The sequence below is a fragment of the Phaseolus vulgaris genome, chromosome 1 (assembly GCF_051622355.1).
Source record: "Phaseolus vulgaris cultivar YP4 chromosome 1, ASM5162235v1, whole genome shotgun sequence".
NCBI classification, from domain to species: Eukaryota; Viridiplantae; Streptophyta; class Magnoliopsida; order Fabales; family Fabaceae; genus Phaseolus; species Phaseolus vulgaris.
The window spans coordinates 47831806-47848457 of NC_143498.1; the positions used below are offsets into that span (position 1 = coordinate 47831806).

Consider the following 16652-nt stretch of genomic DNA (forward strand, 5'->3'; position numbering starts at 1 on the left):
ACTACCATTGGCTAGGATATCTGCCAAAGATAACCTGATCTAATATAATCATTGAGTTGTGGCTTATGTTATGAGTTAGAGTTTCAATTCCTTGGAGTAGATCTCTAAATCAACCTCAATTTAATATTGCAGATCCCATTGATTCATATTCTGAAGTATACAACTCAAGTCTTGGGTGTTATATTAGCTCTACTAGATGATTCTGATGAATCTGTGCAATTAACTGGGGTATCATGTTTACTGATGGTGAGGTTCTATGCTTCCTGTTTTTTTATTGTATTTACCTTTTTATCCATTCTAAGTTCACTTATTTACTATGCTTTTTGGATATTTGTAGATTCTCGATTCTTCACCTGATGATGCAGTTGAGCCCATCTTGCTTAATCTTTCAAAAAGGCTTCGAAATCTTCAAGTATGTAAATTTTCTTTTGTATATATCATTTTTATTTTTCTTATTTATTTATTTTGGTTCTAAATTTTTATTAGAAGCTAGTATGTTCCGAGGACTGTCATATTTAATCTTAAAACCAATTGACATCAAAAGTGAAGTTGTCTAAGAGATATGTAAGTGCACTCAAAGAATTTAGATAAGTGAAACTCAATCTCACAAAATTGACATGTGAGATTTGCCTCCATTTATATATTATAATTTGACTATGTTTCTAGTTAACGTGGGATATTCAACAAATCCCCTCATCCTCATGCTGAAGACTAGACATCTCGAACGTGGAACTAGATATTTGTGGGTAGTTCGATAGTAGTTGGGTAGAAGGTGGCAACAATAAGTCCAAAAGACCTTGCTAGGATGAGTTCTATTACCATCTTAGAAAGAAGACTTTACTCCTAACTCATCCATATAAAATCAGTTTTAAGGTGAAGTTTCAACAACTTACTTTAATTGAATCTTCTCTTTTACTAATTAATAGGTATTCATGTTAGTTAGAACAAGCTATATGATGCAAAACCCAAACCCTAGGCAAACTAAACTTTATACAAGGAAGCCTGAAACGAATGATGCACCTAATTAGGGTATGAGGTTTGTCTGAAATTTGTCTTAATTGCGGTCATTTCCAGCCTGCCTTAGTTGGGATATAATGGTTTGGAACATCCCCTGCCCGCCATGTGGCGTGCTGTAGTAGAGCAGTTTAGTGTAGCAACTGTAGCAAACTAAAAGACACATTGCCCTCAAACTGAGTGAAGTTGACAAAGAGCAAATCTTTCAGCCACTCCTAGTTTGTCCTTAAAGATGGAGAACTGAAGAGGTGAGGGAACTTCAGCTAAATGTCTGCCTTCTGGTCAGCAGCATGATAGTGAGTTACTGAGAGACTCTTTTTTTAAGAACCTTCTGTCAAACAAAAAAGATACCTAGTTCCATATCCTTTCCTTGTATATAGAACTGGATTATGAGATAGGGACTGGTCAGGTTGTCCCATAAAAGAATGGGAATTAGGATGGGAATCTGCATTCAGTTAGAAGTGACTGCAGCTAAAGGAGTTCAGCAGCAGTGTTGGTCAGACTGCAATTTTCAGCTTCTGTTGTAGATCAAGCTGTCAATTCCTGCTTTTTCTTGAACCACCGGTAGACTTGATTTCAACCAAAATCTTTTGGTGTCGTTGGCATCACTGAATGCTAAAAGTGAGAAACAAGAGCAAAAGAATCATCAAAAGAGGTGGAATGTGGAAATGCAACTGTTGTTGACTAGCCACCATGTCATAGGAAGGGAAAGGGATGCAAGCTAGTAGGTAGCAACTTGCAACTAAACCAAACAGTAGGCTCAAGAACTACAGCCAGCCCAGGAAAGGGCAACACGTGAAGCCACATGTGGCAAGGCTGGGCCAGAGAGGGTTACTGGAGGGAGCCCTTGCTAGTTCCCATGGACAAAAGCAGGCAGAGGCACAGTGGTTTGTGGGTAATGTTCATGGTGTGCCCAATGTGGAAAACAGCATTGAAAGAAAAAATAAACTAGAGCAACCCTGTAGAAATTATTTACTGAATGTTGTGTGTAATATACCATACACTTGTTCTCTATTTATAATGAAGTACACGAACAATGAAGGGTACACAAAATCAATTAAATCCCTAATTTCTAATACTTGGATATTTCCCTCCTTTTTGTATTTACATATACTAAATGCACACATTTAACAAGAAGTCAGCAATTCATTCTCTGTCAAAAGTGAGAAATTATATATGTATTTGTATATTAAAAGGACTTTCTTTAGATATTTTATTCTCCCTTCATATTACTAATATACTCTGTTTCTGTAAAAGAAAGAATGGAGAACTTTCCATTAACTACTCTTACTTCGGAAATTCTTATCATTGTTTTTATAAAACAGTCAAGCATGAATGCAAAAATGCGAGCCACTTCTTTTGCAGTATTTGGGGCCCTAAGCAAATATGGAATTGGGGCACTAAGTGAGGCACTTGTTGAGCAGGTTTATTGCTAACTCTGATTGTAATAGTAGCTTTTATTCTTTCCACTTTCTCTCTCTATTTTTTTTTAAATTATATACTCTAATGCTATTATGTAATTGGTGGTTGTCAGTAGTGTATATTTTTTTAATAAGGCACAAATAGTCGGTGGTAAATGGGGGCTTACTATTTGCAATTATTTCTTTTAGTATCCATTTTTGTTTTATTACTATTAGGTGATATAACTAGCTTATAGCAATTTTACCACCAACTTTTCATTGTGAATACCATTTTGGTTAACTTAACAATATGATAATCAATAAAGTTTGGTAAAAGCATAGGAAAAAATTGGCCACATTTAAGCTTGTATTATTTCTGCCAACCGACTATTTGTAGACTTATCCATGCTATAGCCCCGAGCTAGTTACATTGCTTAGTTCCCTCCATCTCCTCAACTAATTCCCAAATACAGAATGTCACTCTTATCTAGTGCTACTATAAAGTTATGCACTGATTTGTTTATCTGATAATCTTAAACTCGACATATTCCAATTGAACGGTAGTTTTTTTTACCCAATAACCAAATTTGGAATGTTCAACTTGGCAATTTCAAAACCGAGTAAATACTTCGTTAATTATCAGTGAACACGTGAATCAAAATAAATGAAAAAGGTTAATCTAGATCATAATGTATAGCCTTTTAGTAGGTCATCATACGTGTATCTTGTTATATAACCAGTGTCATCATATGCAAAAGTCATATATTCTTTCAAATATTATCAACCAAGTTGACAAGTTTATTTATCATCAAGTATTCCAAGGTGATATGTCTTCCATTATTTTGGTGAACCTTTTGATTGCATAGTAGACCAACTGAACTGGTGATCGTCATGTATTAGCTTCTCTTAATATTTCAGCAAGCTCATTTCATGTCAATTATTGTTTTTAATAGGTACATGCTGCTGTTCCTCGCCTGGTCTTGCATCTTCATGATGAAGATGTTAGTGTTCGATCAGCCTGTCGGGTAATTGACCATCATCTTAGATTTTCTTGAATCGGAGATTTGTAAAGAAATGTCTAACATGATAAATCTTTCCTTTTTGAAATGTACTGACTGATAGAATACCCTGAAACAAGTTTTCCCATTGATGGAAATTGAACGATTGCTTGCTGTACTAAACACACAGAGTTTCCTTTCTGATCATCGGTATGGTTTGACAGATCGTAAAATTGCCTAGTTTGTTATTATTTTGAATAACTTACAATGATGTATAATTATGCCATATAATTATGACAAATGGCGTCTTTTGTGTATTTAGAAGTGACTATGAGGACTTTCTTCGAGACATTGCAAAGCAATTTACACAGCATCTTCCCAGCAGAGTTGATAGTTATATGGCATCATCAGTGCAGGTTATTGTTAACAATTTTTGTCATAACACAAATTAGTCATGATTTTCTTACTGACTGAAATTAAGATTATGTGTGCTTGGATCAACTTATTTTGTGTTTCATCATGATGATTTTATAGCCAAAGCTTTAATCTTAATAAATGAGAGCATTTGAAATCTTTTTAAACCAATTTTTCTCTTGAAGAGTTTAATATTCATGTACTATCAGAGTAAATTTTTTTATATGAAATCATTCTAGGTATGACTTTTTTTATAGTAGTCATCATAAAATTCTACTAACATACCATACATGTGATTGGATGACCTTGTAAGGTTAGACTGTTTGTGCATTCTAATTAATTTTTTCTCTTGAAATTAATCAAAATTGAACATGCACTTCTTTTGTTACCGCATTCCTAAACAATCTCTTTCTCTCTTTGGATCGAATGAGTTGTAATCTCTTTTTTCTTTTTCCATTTTAGTTGAAAGAATCAAATGTAGATATTATATTATATCTCTTTTATATATGTATGTATAAGTTTCATCTTTTCTTTGAGAATTATCTGTATTGGAATTACAAGCTGGAATTAATTCAGATTCATATTAAGGTTTTACGTGTATAGGTCCATGTACATAGAAAACAACATTCATAAACATGGGAAAAGCATTCTTATACTTATTCATTTTCTTTCTAATCATAAAATGTAATTATTTCAGGGTGTGCAGGCATATATGTCCGTCTTGCTGGGTGTTTTTCCATTCAAGTTAATTAAAAAATAAATATCTCTAAACATCCTGTTCTCAAGTATCTTCAGTTATTCTAAATTTTACAAAATATTCCTCATCTTCTCTTCATTGTTCAAGCATGATCTGTCAACTTTGGTCGAATTTGTAGAATAGTAATATTGGAAAAAGGGCCAATATATATTAGAACATTATTTAAATCATGCATTTTAGCTTAATTTTCTTTGCATGGACTTTCTACTTGATAATCTCTCCATTGCAAGTAAGCTTGTAATAATTCTACAAGAAGGTTGTTAGAAACCTCAACCCAGCACTTTGTGTTGTGAATCAATTTTCCTTCTGTTTAAATTTAGGGGCCTTGAGAATTTAGTTATTTTCTTTCTTGATGAGGCAGGCTTTTGACGCACCATGGCCCATAATTCAGGCAAATGCTATATACTTCTGCAGCAGCATTCTCTCTCTATCGGACAATCAGCATATTTTAGCTGTTTATCATTCACAGGTATTTGCAGAACGCAGTTGCGATTTTCTGGCATTTCAGCTAAAACTTAGTTTTACCAGATTTGTCTGTATCTTCTTTTAGGTCTTTGGTATGCTGGTTGGGAAAATGAGCCGATCACCTGATGCTGTCGTTAGAGCAACATGTTCTGCCGCACTGGGCTTGTTGCTGAAATCCTCCAATTTATGTTCATGGGTGGACTCAACATCACGGAACCATGATGCAGAGTCCATGAAAAACTAGCAACGGCTCTAGATTATATAACTGAAATCATTACGAGCCATGAGCTTTTTTAGGAATGGTTGAGTGGAATAGCGTGCTGCTTTGCATATTTGTCATGTGAAAGCAACCTGGCTGTTGGTGATGTTCTTGCGCAAATCACTTCTTATGTATTCTATTCTGTCCATTTTCCCCCTCATGTATTTTATTTTGTTGTAAAGTTTGAAATGGAACATCGATTTCTTTCTTTTTCCTTTTAAATGTACATTTATGTTAGTTTTATGATCGTGTAAATGGTTGTATATTAATTACACTTGAAACTACACCACGGAGGATATTTGTTTTTAGTATTTTCATTATTTTTTTCGATATTTAAGAATTAATGGTGTACAAGTACAAACAGCTAACCAAGGTATTTGAAGTATTTGGTGCTTTGCTTTTCTCTCTCCCTCCTCTCTCTATGCTTCTATTAACGATGAAAGAGGAAATCAATTTTGGCTTATCACGTGGCCAAAGTTTTAATGAGCAAGAATTGTATGCCAAGAAAAAATAAGGACATTGCCGTCCGAAGATAATGTGCAAATACCAATTCAAATTAAAAACATTCGAAAACTAAAAAATAAGTTATATTTTTTTGAGAGATTTGGAATTATTTAAATATCTATTAATTCTTATCAGTCCTATGGCAAATATTTTTTGAAATCTCCACGAGCGTTTATGTTTAGAGTGTTTAAATTTTGTTGAAGTTTCTGAGTATCATCTTAAATTTTATCAAGCACATCAATGTTATATTGGAGTTGAAGTTGTAGTCTCTTAATATTCTACCTTATCACTGTTTTCATGATTTTCATCCTCAAAATGTTATTAATGATCATGGTGGGTCTCTCATGTTGTGAAAAACAACTAAAATGATTTTTCATTAAATCAATTTGATAATCTTGAGATGATTTGTGTTTCTGCAGCCATGTTGAAACTAAGGTTTTTAAGATGTTCCAAATGCAAGTAATAAGAATATCATATGAAAAAGACATCCTGTTAACATTGAACTTTTTAATATGTTATATCAAATAACATGGTCAAATAATTTGAATGATAATTTTCAGAGTCCAAAGTATAAAAATTATCTTATTGTATCAATTGAGCATAATTATTACCTCAACTACTGAGGAAAAGAACAAAGACATAATGTGAAAGTTTTTCTTCCACAATCAAAGTATATATGTTTTTAACATTGCGGACATGCAGATTTGATCTAATCATAACACTTAAAAGCATATCTTGGTTGTAGTTAAGCTTCTGTAAGATATCGAAAACAAAATGATGTTGACCTTGATATTTAACCTTAGCCATAACTAATCTCGAGGATTGGTAAGTACTATTTTGAGACACCCATGATATGATTGATGAAAGTGCAATCAAAGAATGAAAAGTTCATTACTATCTACTTTCACTCTTCAACACATGGTTTAGATAGAGATGTTGGGACAAGCTAAAAAGTTATCTCATATGTAATGGATTGTCTCTCTAATAGAAAAGTAAACAAAACATTATAGAAATATCCAAAGCAAAAGTTACCACCTCAATATCTTCATCCTACGTGTTTATAAATATAAGAAAAATCAAAATTATATATGGGTTGAAAATATTTTAGATTGCAAAAGCTAAAATTTCAGACTATATAATTAAGAACTTTCAAACATTTATTTTATATTACATGAATTATATAATCAATTCTAGATATGAAAATGTATTTCAAGGTTACACAATTCATAATATATTTCATATCATACAACTACATAATTTATAAATGTATTATAAATTATACAATTTAAAATATATTTTTAAATTGTATAATCTAAAAATACTTCTTAAATTCTATAATTTAGAATATATTTTCAAAGCAGGTCAGAATTCTGTGAAAAATCCACGATGGAAAACTGATTAGAATTTGACTCCAGGACTAAGTTATGAATTAACTTTCTTTAAAAAATAGAATTTGAAGAAAAAAAGTTATATTTTTTAAATTTTAAATAATAATTTTTATATAAACTATTAAATTAAATTAATCAATACTATTTAAATAATTAATAGATATTTTATTGATAATAGTTTACGAACTACAGTTTATTTAAGTATAAATTATTAAATTTAATGATTTAATATAAATTAATATTGAATGTTGAAATAATTTAAACTAAATATTTAAATATAAATTAATTTTTATTTTGAATAAAAAAATATTACTAGTAATGATTTACATAAAAAATGAATATAAAATAAATTTAACTAATGATATTAAATAATTATTATTCATTTAAGATATTAAAGTTTATTTTATTTTATTATATTGTTATTAAGGATGTAATTTTATTATTCAAATTTATCATTATAAATAGAAGTTAATTTTGTAATTGATTACTTATAGAAGAGAATATGAATATATTATTCCGTGAATTATATAAATAATTTAATAAATTAGCTAATTTTATATTAATTTCTTGCCTATTTATTTAATTATTTAAATAATATAATTTTTTTCAAATTCTGTTTTTTTAAAAGGAAAAATTAGGTCTGGAAATCCAATTTTTGCAAAACAAAAGTTAGAATTTGACTTCTCAATAATTAAATTCTATCATATTTGAGTGAATTGTGCTACCTTAGTAAATATTCTGTATAACGTGTTATCTGGGAAATTCTTGGCAATGTGTGTTAACTAACAATAATTATGACCGCAGCCATTAGAATCTGGCTTTTCCTTTTAGAAATTACTAGATAATCTTTAACTACTCATTAATGGTCATACGTAATAACTGACAACTATTTTTTCTTAATACTTCAAAAAAATAAAAAAGAGTTAACGACAAGTGTGTTAAACAATTGATTGATTGATTGATTTTATGCTTAAAAGTGTAAATACAAAATCAGACCTAAAATTGTTTATATTTTTAAGCAGAGAGATAATGATATTTTAATACTTCAATCAATTTTTACAATCACTTTTTATTTTTTTCTTTTATTTTTTTATTAATTATTATAATCTAAATAAGAATTAGGAAGAATGAAAAACTACATAAAGTATGATAAGAGAATATAAAAAAGTTAATAAAAAAATTACTAAAAAAATATTAAATAAAAATTAATTTTAGAAATCAAAATAGTTTATTATTATTTTGACTATTTTATAAACTAAAAAATATTAATATTTAAAATAATTTCTATTATTAATAAAAATTTATAAAATAATTTTTAAATAGATATTTAACAATTAGTTACAAAAATTTTAGCTACTAAATATTTATATTTTAAATTAATAAAGACTAATTTTGAATTTAAAATATTAATAACTAAAACTTGATAACTAATTTAAATATTAATTTAAAAATTATTTTATAATATTTTATTAATAATAAAAATCACATATTAATAATTTTTTAAGTCTATTTTAAATATTATAATTTTAGATTATAATTGTAACACTTTGTAAGAGTATTTATGTGAGTCTTTGACAGCCATTCCAATCCTGCAGTCCCTCTCAGCCTTCACCTCGATCAAAGATCAAAGTAGCAGAAAAGGAAAGTCGATAATGACTAAAGTTTTGGGGAAGGGTGTTTGCTAAACGTTTATGTCAAACATTTTCCATATTTCCATATGGGAATATCAGAGACACGTGAAACTGTTTCTTTATAATTTCTCTTTAAAACAATCAAGATATTATGGCATACGCTCTTACGTCATCTCCGCAAACTATCACTCTGTATAAAACCACATAGCAAGCCACACCAGAAAGAAACACAGTGACAGCAAAATTCATTTGCCTCTTCTTAGTAACCATGCTTTCCCAAACAACCAATCTTCACTTCGTCTTGTTTCCCCTCATGTCTCAAGGCCACATGATCCCCATGATGGATATTGCAAGACTACTGGCGCACCGTGGTGTGGTTGTTACCATATTCACCACCCCAAAAAATGCATCACGTTTCAATTCAGTTCTTTCTCGTGCTCTATCATCTGGTCTCCAAATCCGGTTTCTACAACTTCATTTTCCAGCAAAAGAGGCAGGACTACCTGAAGGGTGTGAGAATTTCGACATGGTAACATCAAGGGATATGATGAACAAAATGTTCCACACCATCAGAATGCTTCAGAAGTCAGCAGAGGAATTGTTTGAAGCACTAACACCAAAACCAAGTTGCATAATCTCCGACTTCTGCATTCCTTGGACCGCTCAGATAGCTGAAAAGTATCATATTCCAAGGATTTCATTCCACGGATTTTCTTGCTTCTGCCTCCATTGTCTGCACCAGCTACACACTTCAGAGGTTTGTGAAAGCATCACTTCAGAGTCCGAGTATTTCACTATTCCCGACATACCTGACCAAATTCAAGTTACCAAAGAGCAGTTACCAGGAGCACTCTCAATTGATTTGAAGGGCTTTGGAGACCAGTTGCGTGACGCTGAGAGAAAGACGTATGGGGTTATCATAAATACTTTTGAAGAGTTGGAGAAGGCGTATGTGAGGGATTACAAGAAGGTGAAAAATGATAAGATGTGGTGCATTGGTCCTGTTTCATTATGCAACAATGATGGTTTGGATAAGGCTGAAAGAGGCAATCGGGCCTCAATTAATGAGCACAATTGCTTGAAGTGGCTAGATTTGCAGCAACCTAAGTCAGTGGTCTATGTTTGTTTTGGAAGCTTATGCAACTTGATTCCTTCACAGCTTGTGGAGTTGGCCTTGGCCTTGGAAGATACTAAAATACCATTTGTATGGGTTATTAGGGAGGGAAGTAGGTTCCAAGAACTGGAAAAGTGGATCTCTGAAGAAGGGTTTGAGGAAAGGACGAAAGGGAGAAGCCTTATAATAAGAGGTTGGGCACCACAAGTAATAATACTATCACACCCTTCCATTGGAGGATTCTTAACACACTGTGGTTGGAATTCAACACTTGAAGGGATAAGTGGTGGAGTGCCACTGGTTACCTGGCCTCTATTTGGTGATCAGTTTTTAAATGAGAAGCTTGTTACTGATGTGTTGAAGATTGGAGTGAGCGTTGGAGTAGAGGTTCCCTTGATGTGGGGAGAAGAAGAGAGGAGAGGTGTGTTGGTGAAGAAGGAGGATATTGGGAGGGCAATATGTAGAGTGATGGATGAAGATGGAGAAGAAAGCAAAGAGAGAAGAGAAAGAGCAAGAGAATTGAGTGAGATGGGAAAGAGAGCGATGGAAAAAGGTGGCACTTCTCATCTTGGCATCACTTTGCTTATTCAAGACATTATACAAAATTCAACTGCTCAGGCTCAAGAATCGCATCTTACATGCTCTGCTTGATTTGTTGCTCATCTTACTCTCATCTTTGTACTATTTATTTGTCCAATTATACCATAACCTGTATCCAGATTTTATTAAGTGCCTCTTTGGATCAGGAGTGCACTATTTCTGCGGACGGAAATGAAAGTACACCCTTGTTTGGATCAGAGGATGAGGGAGTAGGGGAGTGGGTGGCTGGAAGGTGCAGGCTTCTTCTCTCAAGTGCAGAGAAATAAGTGAGAAAAATAAATAAGTGGGAAAAGAGAGAAGCCACCTAAATATTCTGCAATTATGCATGTGCCCCTATTTTTTTTATAAAATCTGCTATGGATTAATCATATATAATTTTGTATATATTTTTTTAACTATCCATGCACATATAATAAAACATAAAAAAAAACTAAAATTGTAAAAAAGTTTATATATAATAAAAGAATTAACTATATTAATAATATAAATATTAAAATAACAATAATATTTAAAATAAATTTTTAAAATAATATAATAAATATTAATTAAAATCATTTCAATTATTTTAATTTTATTTCGAATAAACTGTACACACCCAAAAAAAATATAATTATTTATAATAAAAATAAAAATATTAAATATATTTCTAATAAAATAAAAATGCCTATATATATATTAATAAAAATAGTATAAAAATTTAGTTAAATTAAATTTTACAAAATATTTCATATTTTATTATTTAAATATTTTAAAGATAAGAGTAAATTTGTAAATATATATAATTTAAAGAATCATAAATAATATTAAAATTATCTAAATACATTAATTTACACAAAGGTGAATTTGTAATCTTACAATTTACACAATTTAAAATAATTCAAAATATCATTACAACCATCACATCAGTCACATATTTCAATAAACTTTCCTCACATGTTCATCCTAACATACCATAATCTAAACAACTTCAAAAAAATTCACATTTTTACTCTCCACACCCTCAATTTTCCACTCCCCCATATCCTCTAATCCAAACAAAGCTTGACATGGTGACATTGTGAAGAATGAAAACACAGTTTATATTTTAATAAATTAATTAATATTTCATTCATTTTTATTTTATTTTTTAATTCAAAATATAATTATATTATTATAAGTGTTTATTACATGTATGTTATTTATTGTTGATGGTGTTAAAGGTATTAAAGAAACTTTTCTCTTTTATTACTCATTTCTATAAATTCAACTGAGTAAATGAATTAATTCTTTTTCTCAAATAATATTATTTTTAAAACAAATTACTCAACCAAATCTAGATCCACTTTATCTGTCAAAATAGATCTTTATAGACAGAATTTCATTTCCATAAAACTCATTTCTAACCTTTATTTTTTCATCTTATACTAATAAGTTAAAATTTAGTTTTCCAAGAACTGAATTCTAATATAACTTTTCACTTTTTCTTTGCAAAAAATTAATAAACAACTAATGAAAATAAAAAATAATAACAATATAATTTTTTAAATTACTTAAATATTTAATAATTTTATTTTGTATTATTTCAAAAAATATTTTGTTATTAAATTTATTTTTATTATATGAAACTTAAAAACAAAATAAAAATATAATTTCTTATTATTAATATTTTTTTATTTTATTGAATTAATCTTTTTGATATTTTTTTTTTTAAAAAAAGTGAAAAACTATGTTAGAATTCAGTATTTGAAAACCAAATTTTTATCTGCTTTTCCACACAAGATGCAAAAAGTAAAGGTCAGAATTTGGTTGATGATCAACACTAAAAAATATTTATTTTGATAAATTGTCCACTTGAGTTTTATCGGGTAAATGTTTTTAAAATATTATTATTTAAGAAAAAACTTGGTAAATGAAAATATAAAAGATTTAAATATTCGGCGGCAATAAAAATATAATAATTTTATTTTAGCTGGCAAAGTCAGTATAGGTGCCTCTCATATAGTGTTCTTCTTTGCTACCATGTGTGCTAAGCAAATAATATTTATACATTTAAATATAAAAACACAAAACATTCTTAATAAGTTCAGTATTAATATATAATGTCGTATTTATCCTCGTTTTCTGCCGAAAAACTACTTTGCGGCAACCACCAAAACCCTGACATACTTTTTAATATATTATAATAATTTTAAACATGTATAAATTATATTATACATGTATTTTAATATTTTTACTATTATATTTATATTTTAAAAAAATATAATTAGTATTTTATAAAATTGGTCAGTTTTTTTTTATCAAAAAAAAAATAAATGAATTAAAAGTAACATTTAAGGATGTTTATACAAAGCCTATTTAGAAAAGGGGCAAAGCTAAAACTAGTGTTTCAGCTGGACAAAACCCAGCCTAAGCACCCTACTAATCCCCATGAAGGCATGAACCTGCTGAATCATGCAGATTACAGCAGAACGTGCCAAGGGTCTTATGCTTTCCTTGTCCACTTCACCCATTCAAGATCTACTCAGCTTCATTACCAACAACTTCGACCCTTTGCTTATATCTACATCCAACCAGCTCCAACAGTTCCTTTAGCAGCATAAAACCAGAGAAAAACCAGATGTCACGGACTGCCTCCAGAAAACACACGTCAGAGCCCCTGTCCCAGTAGATTAAACTGCTCCTTCTTGCTAAAGTACTGCACCATTTTAAATATCACAACCAAAACAGCATCTGTTCTGGATCCCACTCATCACCACCATCGACCCCTCCATCCTTTTCCACACAGCTTGACTCCTTCCTAAACCCACTTATATATATAGTTTTTGATGCAGGACATTGAATGGATCTATTACAAAGTGACTTTAAACCTAATTCAACCCCATAAAACCGGCTCAATAATGTGAGGTTTGCACCCATTTATATACTATGAAAGACTCTAATCTTTAGTTGACGACGTGGGATCTTCAACACACCCCTCGAGACTGTCAATTCGTGCGTGGGACTATATATTATGGATGGTCCGATAGCGGGTGGCACGATAGGCCCAACACAAACACTCGCTATAGCTCAAAATGTCTCTGATACCATATTACGAAGTGGACTTTAAGCCTAACTCAACCCCATAAAATCGGTTCAACAATGTGAGATTTGCACCCACTTATATACTATGAAAGACTTTAATCTCTAATCGAAAAAAATAATAATTAAAAGAGTCTGAGTTATGCTTCTTCCATAACCATGATTAATTTACGGATTAAGTTAATTTAGAACGTGGATTAAACGGATAAAATTAATAATTTAATTAAACTTATATCATTTTTTTTCTAGTTAATCGATTTTGCGGGTGGATCCATATATCTTTTTCTAAATAATTTATTTAAAGTGTTAACATATTTAATTTTCTATTGTAAATTATTGGGCTTTGTTTCTTTGTCCAACTTTCCTTTTCTATTTTAGTTAGGTCTTAATATTTCTCTTATATATACACCATGTATTTTACTCTTTAATATACAAGTGAATAAAAGTTTATTTTATATTTAGTTTTCTCTACAAGTAGGGTTTATCAAAACCTTTTTTTTTCATTACGATTACGTACAATTACGTACACTACATTAAAGCATCACATCAGGCAAGGAATATTCATCATCTTCATTTACTGTAATATGGTATCAGAGCCATTTCGAGCCTATCCTAGCGAGTGTTTGTGTTGGGTCTATCGTGCCACCCGCTATCGGGCCGCTATCGGACCACCCATAATATATAGTCCCATGCACGAGTTGGCAGTCTCGGCGTGAGGAGGTATGTTGGAGATCCCACATCGACTAGAGATTAGAGCCTTTCATTGTATATAAGTGGGTGCAAACCTCACCCCATTGAGCCGGTTTTATGGGGTTGAGTTAGGCTTAAAGTCCCTTCTCTCTGATTTTTATTTCCTTCTTTGCTATTCTTGGTTTTTTTTTTTTTTGTTTTTTTTTTCTTTCTTTAAATCCTTGTAGGCGATGGCTAATGCAAATCCCACACCGGCTTCCTCTTCAAATGGAAACCCTACACTGATGCCCCTTTTGGAACAGCCGATGAACAATTTCCTATACTTACACCCAAGCGAGAATCCCGCAGCCTCGTTGGTGTCGCCTGTTCTTGATTCAACAAACTACCATTCGTGGAGTCGGTCCTTCATCACTGCTCTTAGTGCCAAGAACAAAGTGGAGTTCATACTTGGCTCACACCCGTGCCCACAAAGGGATGATCCCACTTTTTCGTCTTGGACACGCTGTAACAACATGGTTGTCTTTTGGTTAGTACACTCGGTTTCAATCCCTATTAGGCAAAGCATTGTTTGGATGGACATAGCCTTTGACATCTGGAATGATTTAAAATTTAGATATTCACAAGGGGATTTATCTCGCATTTCTGATTTGCAATTTGAAGTTATTTCTTTAAACCAGGGGGATATGTCTGTCACAGAGTATTTTACAAAATTGCGTATTATTTGGGACGAATTAGAGAATTTTAGACCTAATCCTGTGTGCACATGCCTAGTAAAATGTTCTTGTTCGGTCATTTCTATTATAAATCAAAGAAAATGTGAGGATCGTGCTATGCAATTTTTAAGAGGATTAAATGATCAGTATAAAAATATCTGTTCTCATGTTTTGCTCATGGATCCCATTCCTGCCATATCCAAAAAAATTTCCTTGGTTCTTCAACAAGAGAGACAATTATCCACTGTTGTTCCTACCCCTAGTCTTCATAGTCTTAACAGTAGTCGCACTACTACATGCAATTTTTGTGGTAAATACGGTCATACTGAAGCTGTTTGTTTTCGAAAAGTGGGTTTTCCTTCTGGTGATGTTAAAACCTCAAAGTTTTCTTCTACTCGAAAAAATTGCACTTTTTGTAATCGTCTTGGCCACACTGTCGACACCTGTTATAAAAAGCATGGGTTTCCTCCTGGCTACAAATCCATCAATAGGACATCCCAAGCCAACAATATGTTTACTACTAACTCTTCTTCTGAGTCTTTTTCTAAAGAACGGGATGTAAAGGGGATTCAACTTACATCACAACAGTGTCAATTCCTGACCAACATTTTGCGTCAGCAAAACCTTGAGGATCCTGCCCCTCACGCTCAAATTAATCAAGTCGGAACCTTCTCGACGGACAAAATCACCAATACCGAGCAATCTTCAACGGGTAAGTTTTTCTTTTCACTATGTGCTATAAAAGAATCTTGGCTTGTTGATTCTGGTGCCACTGATCATGTTTGCCACAATTTGAGCGCTTTTACTACTTGGACTAAAATCAAACCGGTCTTAATTAGTCTCCCAAATGGTCAAACTGTTTATGCCACATATTTTGGTTTAGTACACTTTTCGGCCAAGTTTTATTTGTCTGATGTGTTATATGTGCCTCATTTTCAATTAAACTTAATATTTGTTTCTAAACTCACACACCAACTTAAATGCACTTTAACTTTCACTTTAACTCACTTCATTATACAGGACAATCTCACCCAAGAGAGGATTGGTACAGTTGAAGCCACTGGTGGCTTGTACCCTGTCACTACCTTGCCTGCTTCTAGTCGCTCTAAACCACATAACTTTGCTCCTCTTATTAATTGTAATATCACGGACAAAACACTGTGGCACTATAGACTGGGGCACCCTTCACATGAAAGATTACATGTCTTACGTAAACAATACCCTTTTATTACTATTGATACTCATCATGTATGTGACACTTGTAGTCGTGCAAAACAGAGAAAACTTCCTTTCACTTTAAGTACTACTGCTACCTCTGCTATTTTTGATCTTGTTTGTACACTTTGATATTTGGGGACCCTGTTCCATAACTTCTATGCAAGGTTTTTTCGTTATTTCTTAACTATTGTTGATCATTACTCGTGTTATACTTGGGTTATTTTGTTGCATAATAAATCTGAAGTGCGTTCGCACATCATTAACTTCACTGTTTTTGTTCAAAATCATTTCCAAACTAATATCAAAACGATTCGTACTGACAATGGTGTTGAGTTTGCTATGTCCAGTTTTTATGCTTCAAAGGGAATTATACATCAAACATCTTGTGTTGAAACACCACAACAAAATGGCATTGTGGAACGTAAACATC

The 16652-nt window shown here is 31.7% G+C and overlaps 3 protein-coding genes across 9 annotated transcripts in view; all 3 read left to right on the forward strand.

The window, feature by feature from the left end:
* The window catches only part of LOC137814492 (ARM repeat superfamily protein), a 55451-nt gene extending 49759 nt beyond the window's left edge, over positions 1 to 5692 (forward strand). For 5 of the 7 annotated variants that reach the window (XM_068617265.2, XM_090304391.1, XM_068617267.2 and 2 more), the window contains 8 exons: positions 133 to 246; positions 338 to 412; positions 2340 to 2438; positions 3368 to 3439; positions 3537 to 3622; positions 3735 to 3828; positions 4945 to 5052; positions 5134 to 5692. In XM_068617265.2, the coding sequence (XP_068473366.2) occupies positions 133 to 246; positions 338 to 412; positions 2340 to 2438; positions 3368 to 3439; positions 3537 to 3622; positions 3735 to 3828; positions 4945 to 5052; positions 5134 to 5292 (807 nt within the window). In that variant the 3' untranslated portion in view covers positions 5293 to 5692. The remainder of the gene's footprint in view (positions 1 to 132; positions 247 to 337; positions 413 to 2339; positions 2439 to 3367; positions 3440 to 3536; positions 3623 to 3734; positions 3829 to 4944; positions 5053 to 5133) is intronic. The other 2 variants (XR_016522994.1, XM_068617266.2) reach the window with 2 other exon arrangements.
* Positions 5693 to 8932: 3240 nt separating this feature from the next.
* On the forward strand, positions 8933 to 10939 carry LOC137814493 (UDP-glycosyltransferase 73C2). Its single transcript, XM_068617268.2, has one exon. The coding sequence runs from the start codon at positions 9099 to 9101 to the stop codon at positions 10593 to 10595; it is 1497 nt and encodes a 498-aa protein (XP_068473369.1). The 5' UTR covers positions 8933 to 9098; the 3' UTR covers positions 10596 to 10939.
* Positions 10940 to 14423: 3484 nt separating this feature from the next.
* On the forward strand, positions 14424 to 16301 carry LOC137816206 (uncharacterized). The gene is made up of 2 exons (XM_068619284.2): positions 14424 to 15716; positions 16025 to 16301. Exons 1-2 carry the CDS (start codon positions 14522 to 14524, stop codon positions 16057 to 16059), a joined length of 1230 nt encoding a protein of 409 aa, XP_068475385.2. The 5' UTR covers positions 14424 to 14521; the 3' UTR covers positions 16060 to 16301.
* The last annotated feature ends 351 nt before the right edge of the window (positions 16302 to 16652 follow it).

Bases quoted from the DNA above. Each gene is read 5' to 3' on its own strand.
- LOC137814493 (XM_068617268.2), top strand. From the start codon at position 9,099: ATGCTTTCCCAAACAACCAATCTTCACTTCGTCTTGTTTCCCCTCATG.
- LOC137816206 (XM_068619284.2), top strand. From the start codon at position 14,522: ATGGCTAATGCAAATCCCACACCGGCTTCCTCTTCAAATGGAAACCCT. The intron at 15,717-16,024 runs GTAAGTTTTTCT...TTCATTATACAG, and splicing joins TACCGAGCAATCTTCAACGG to GACAATCTCACCCAAGAGAG.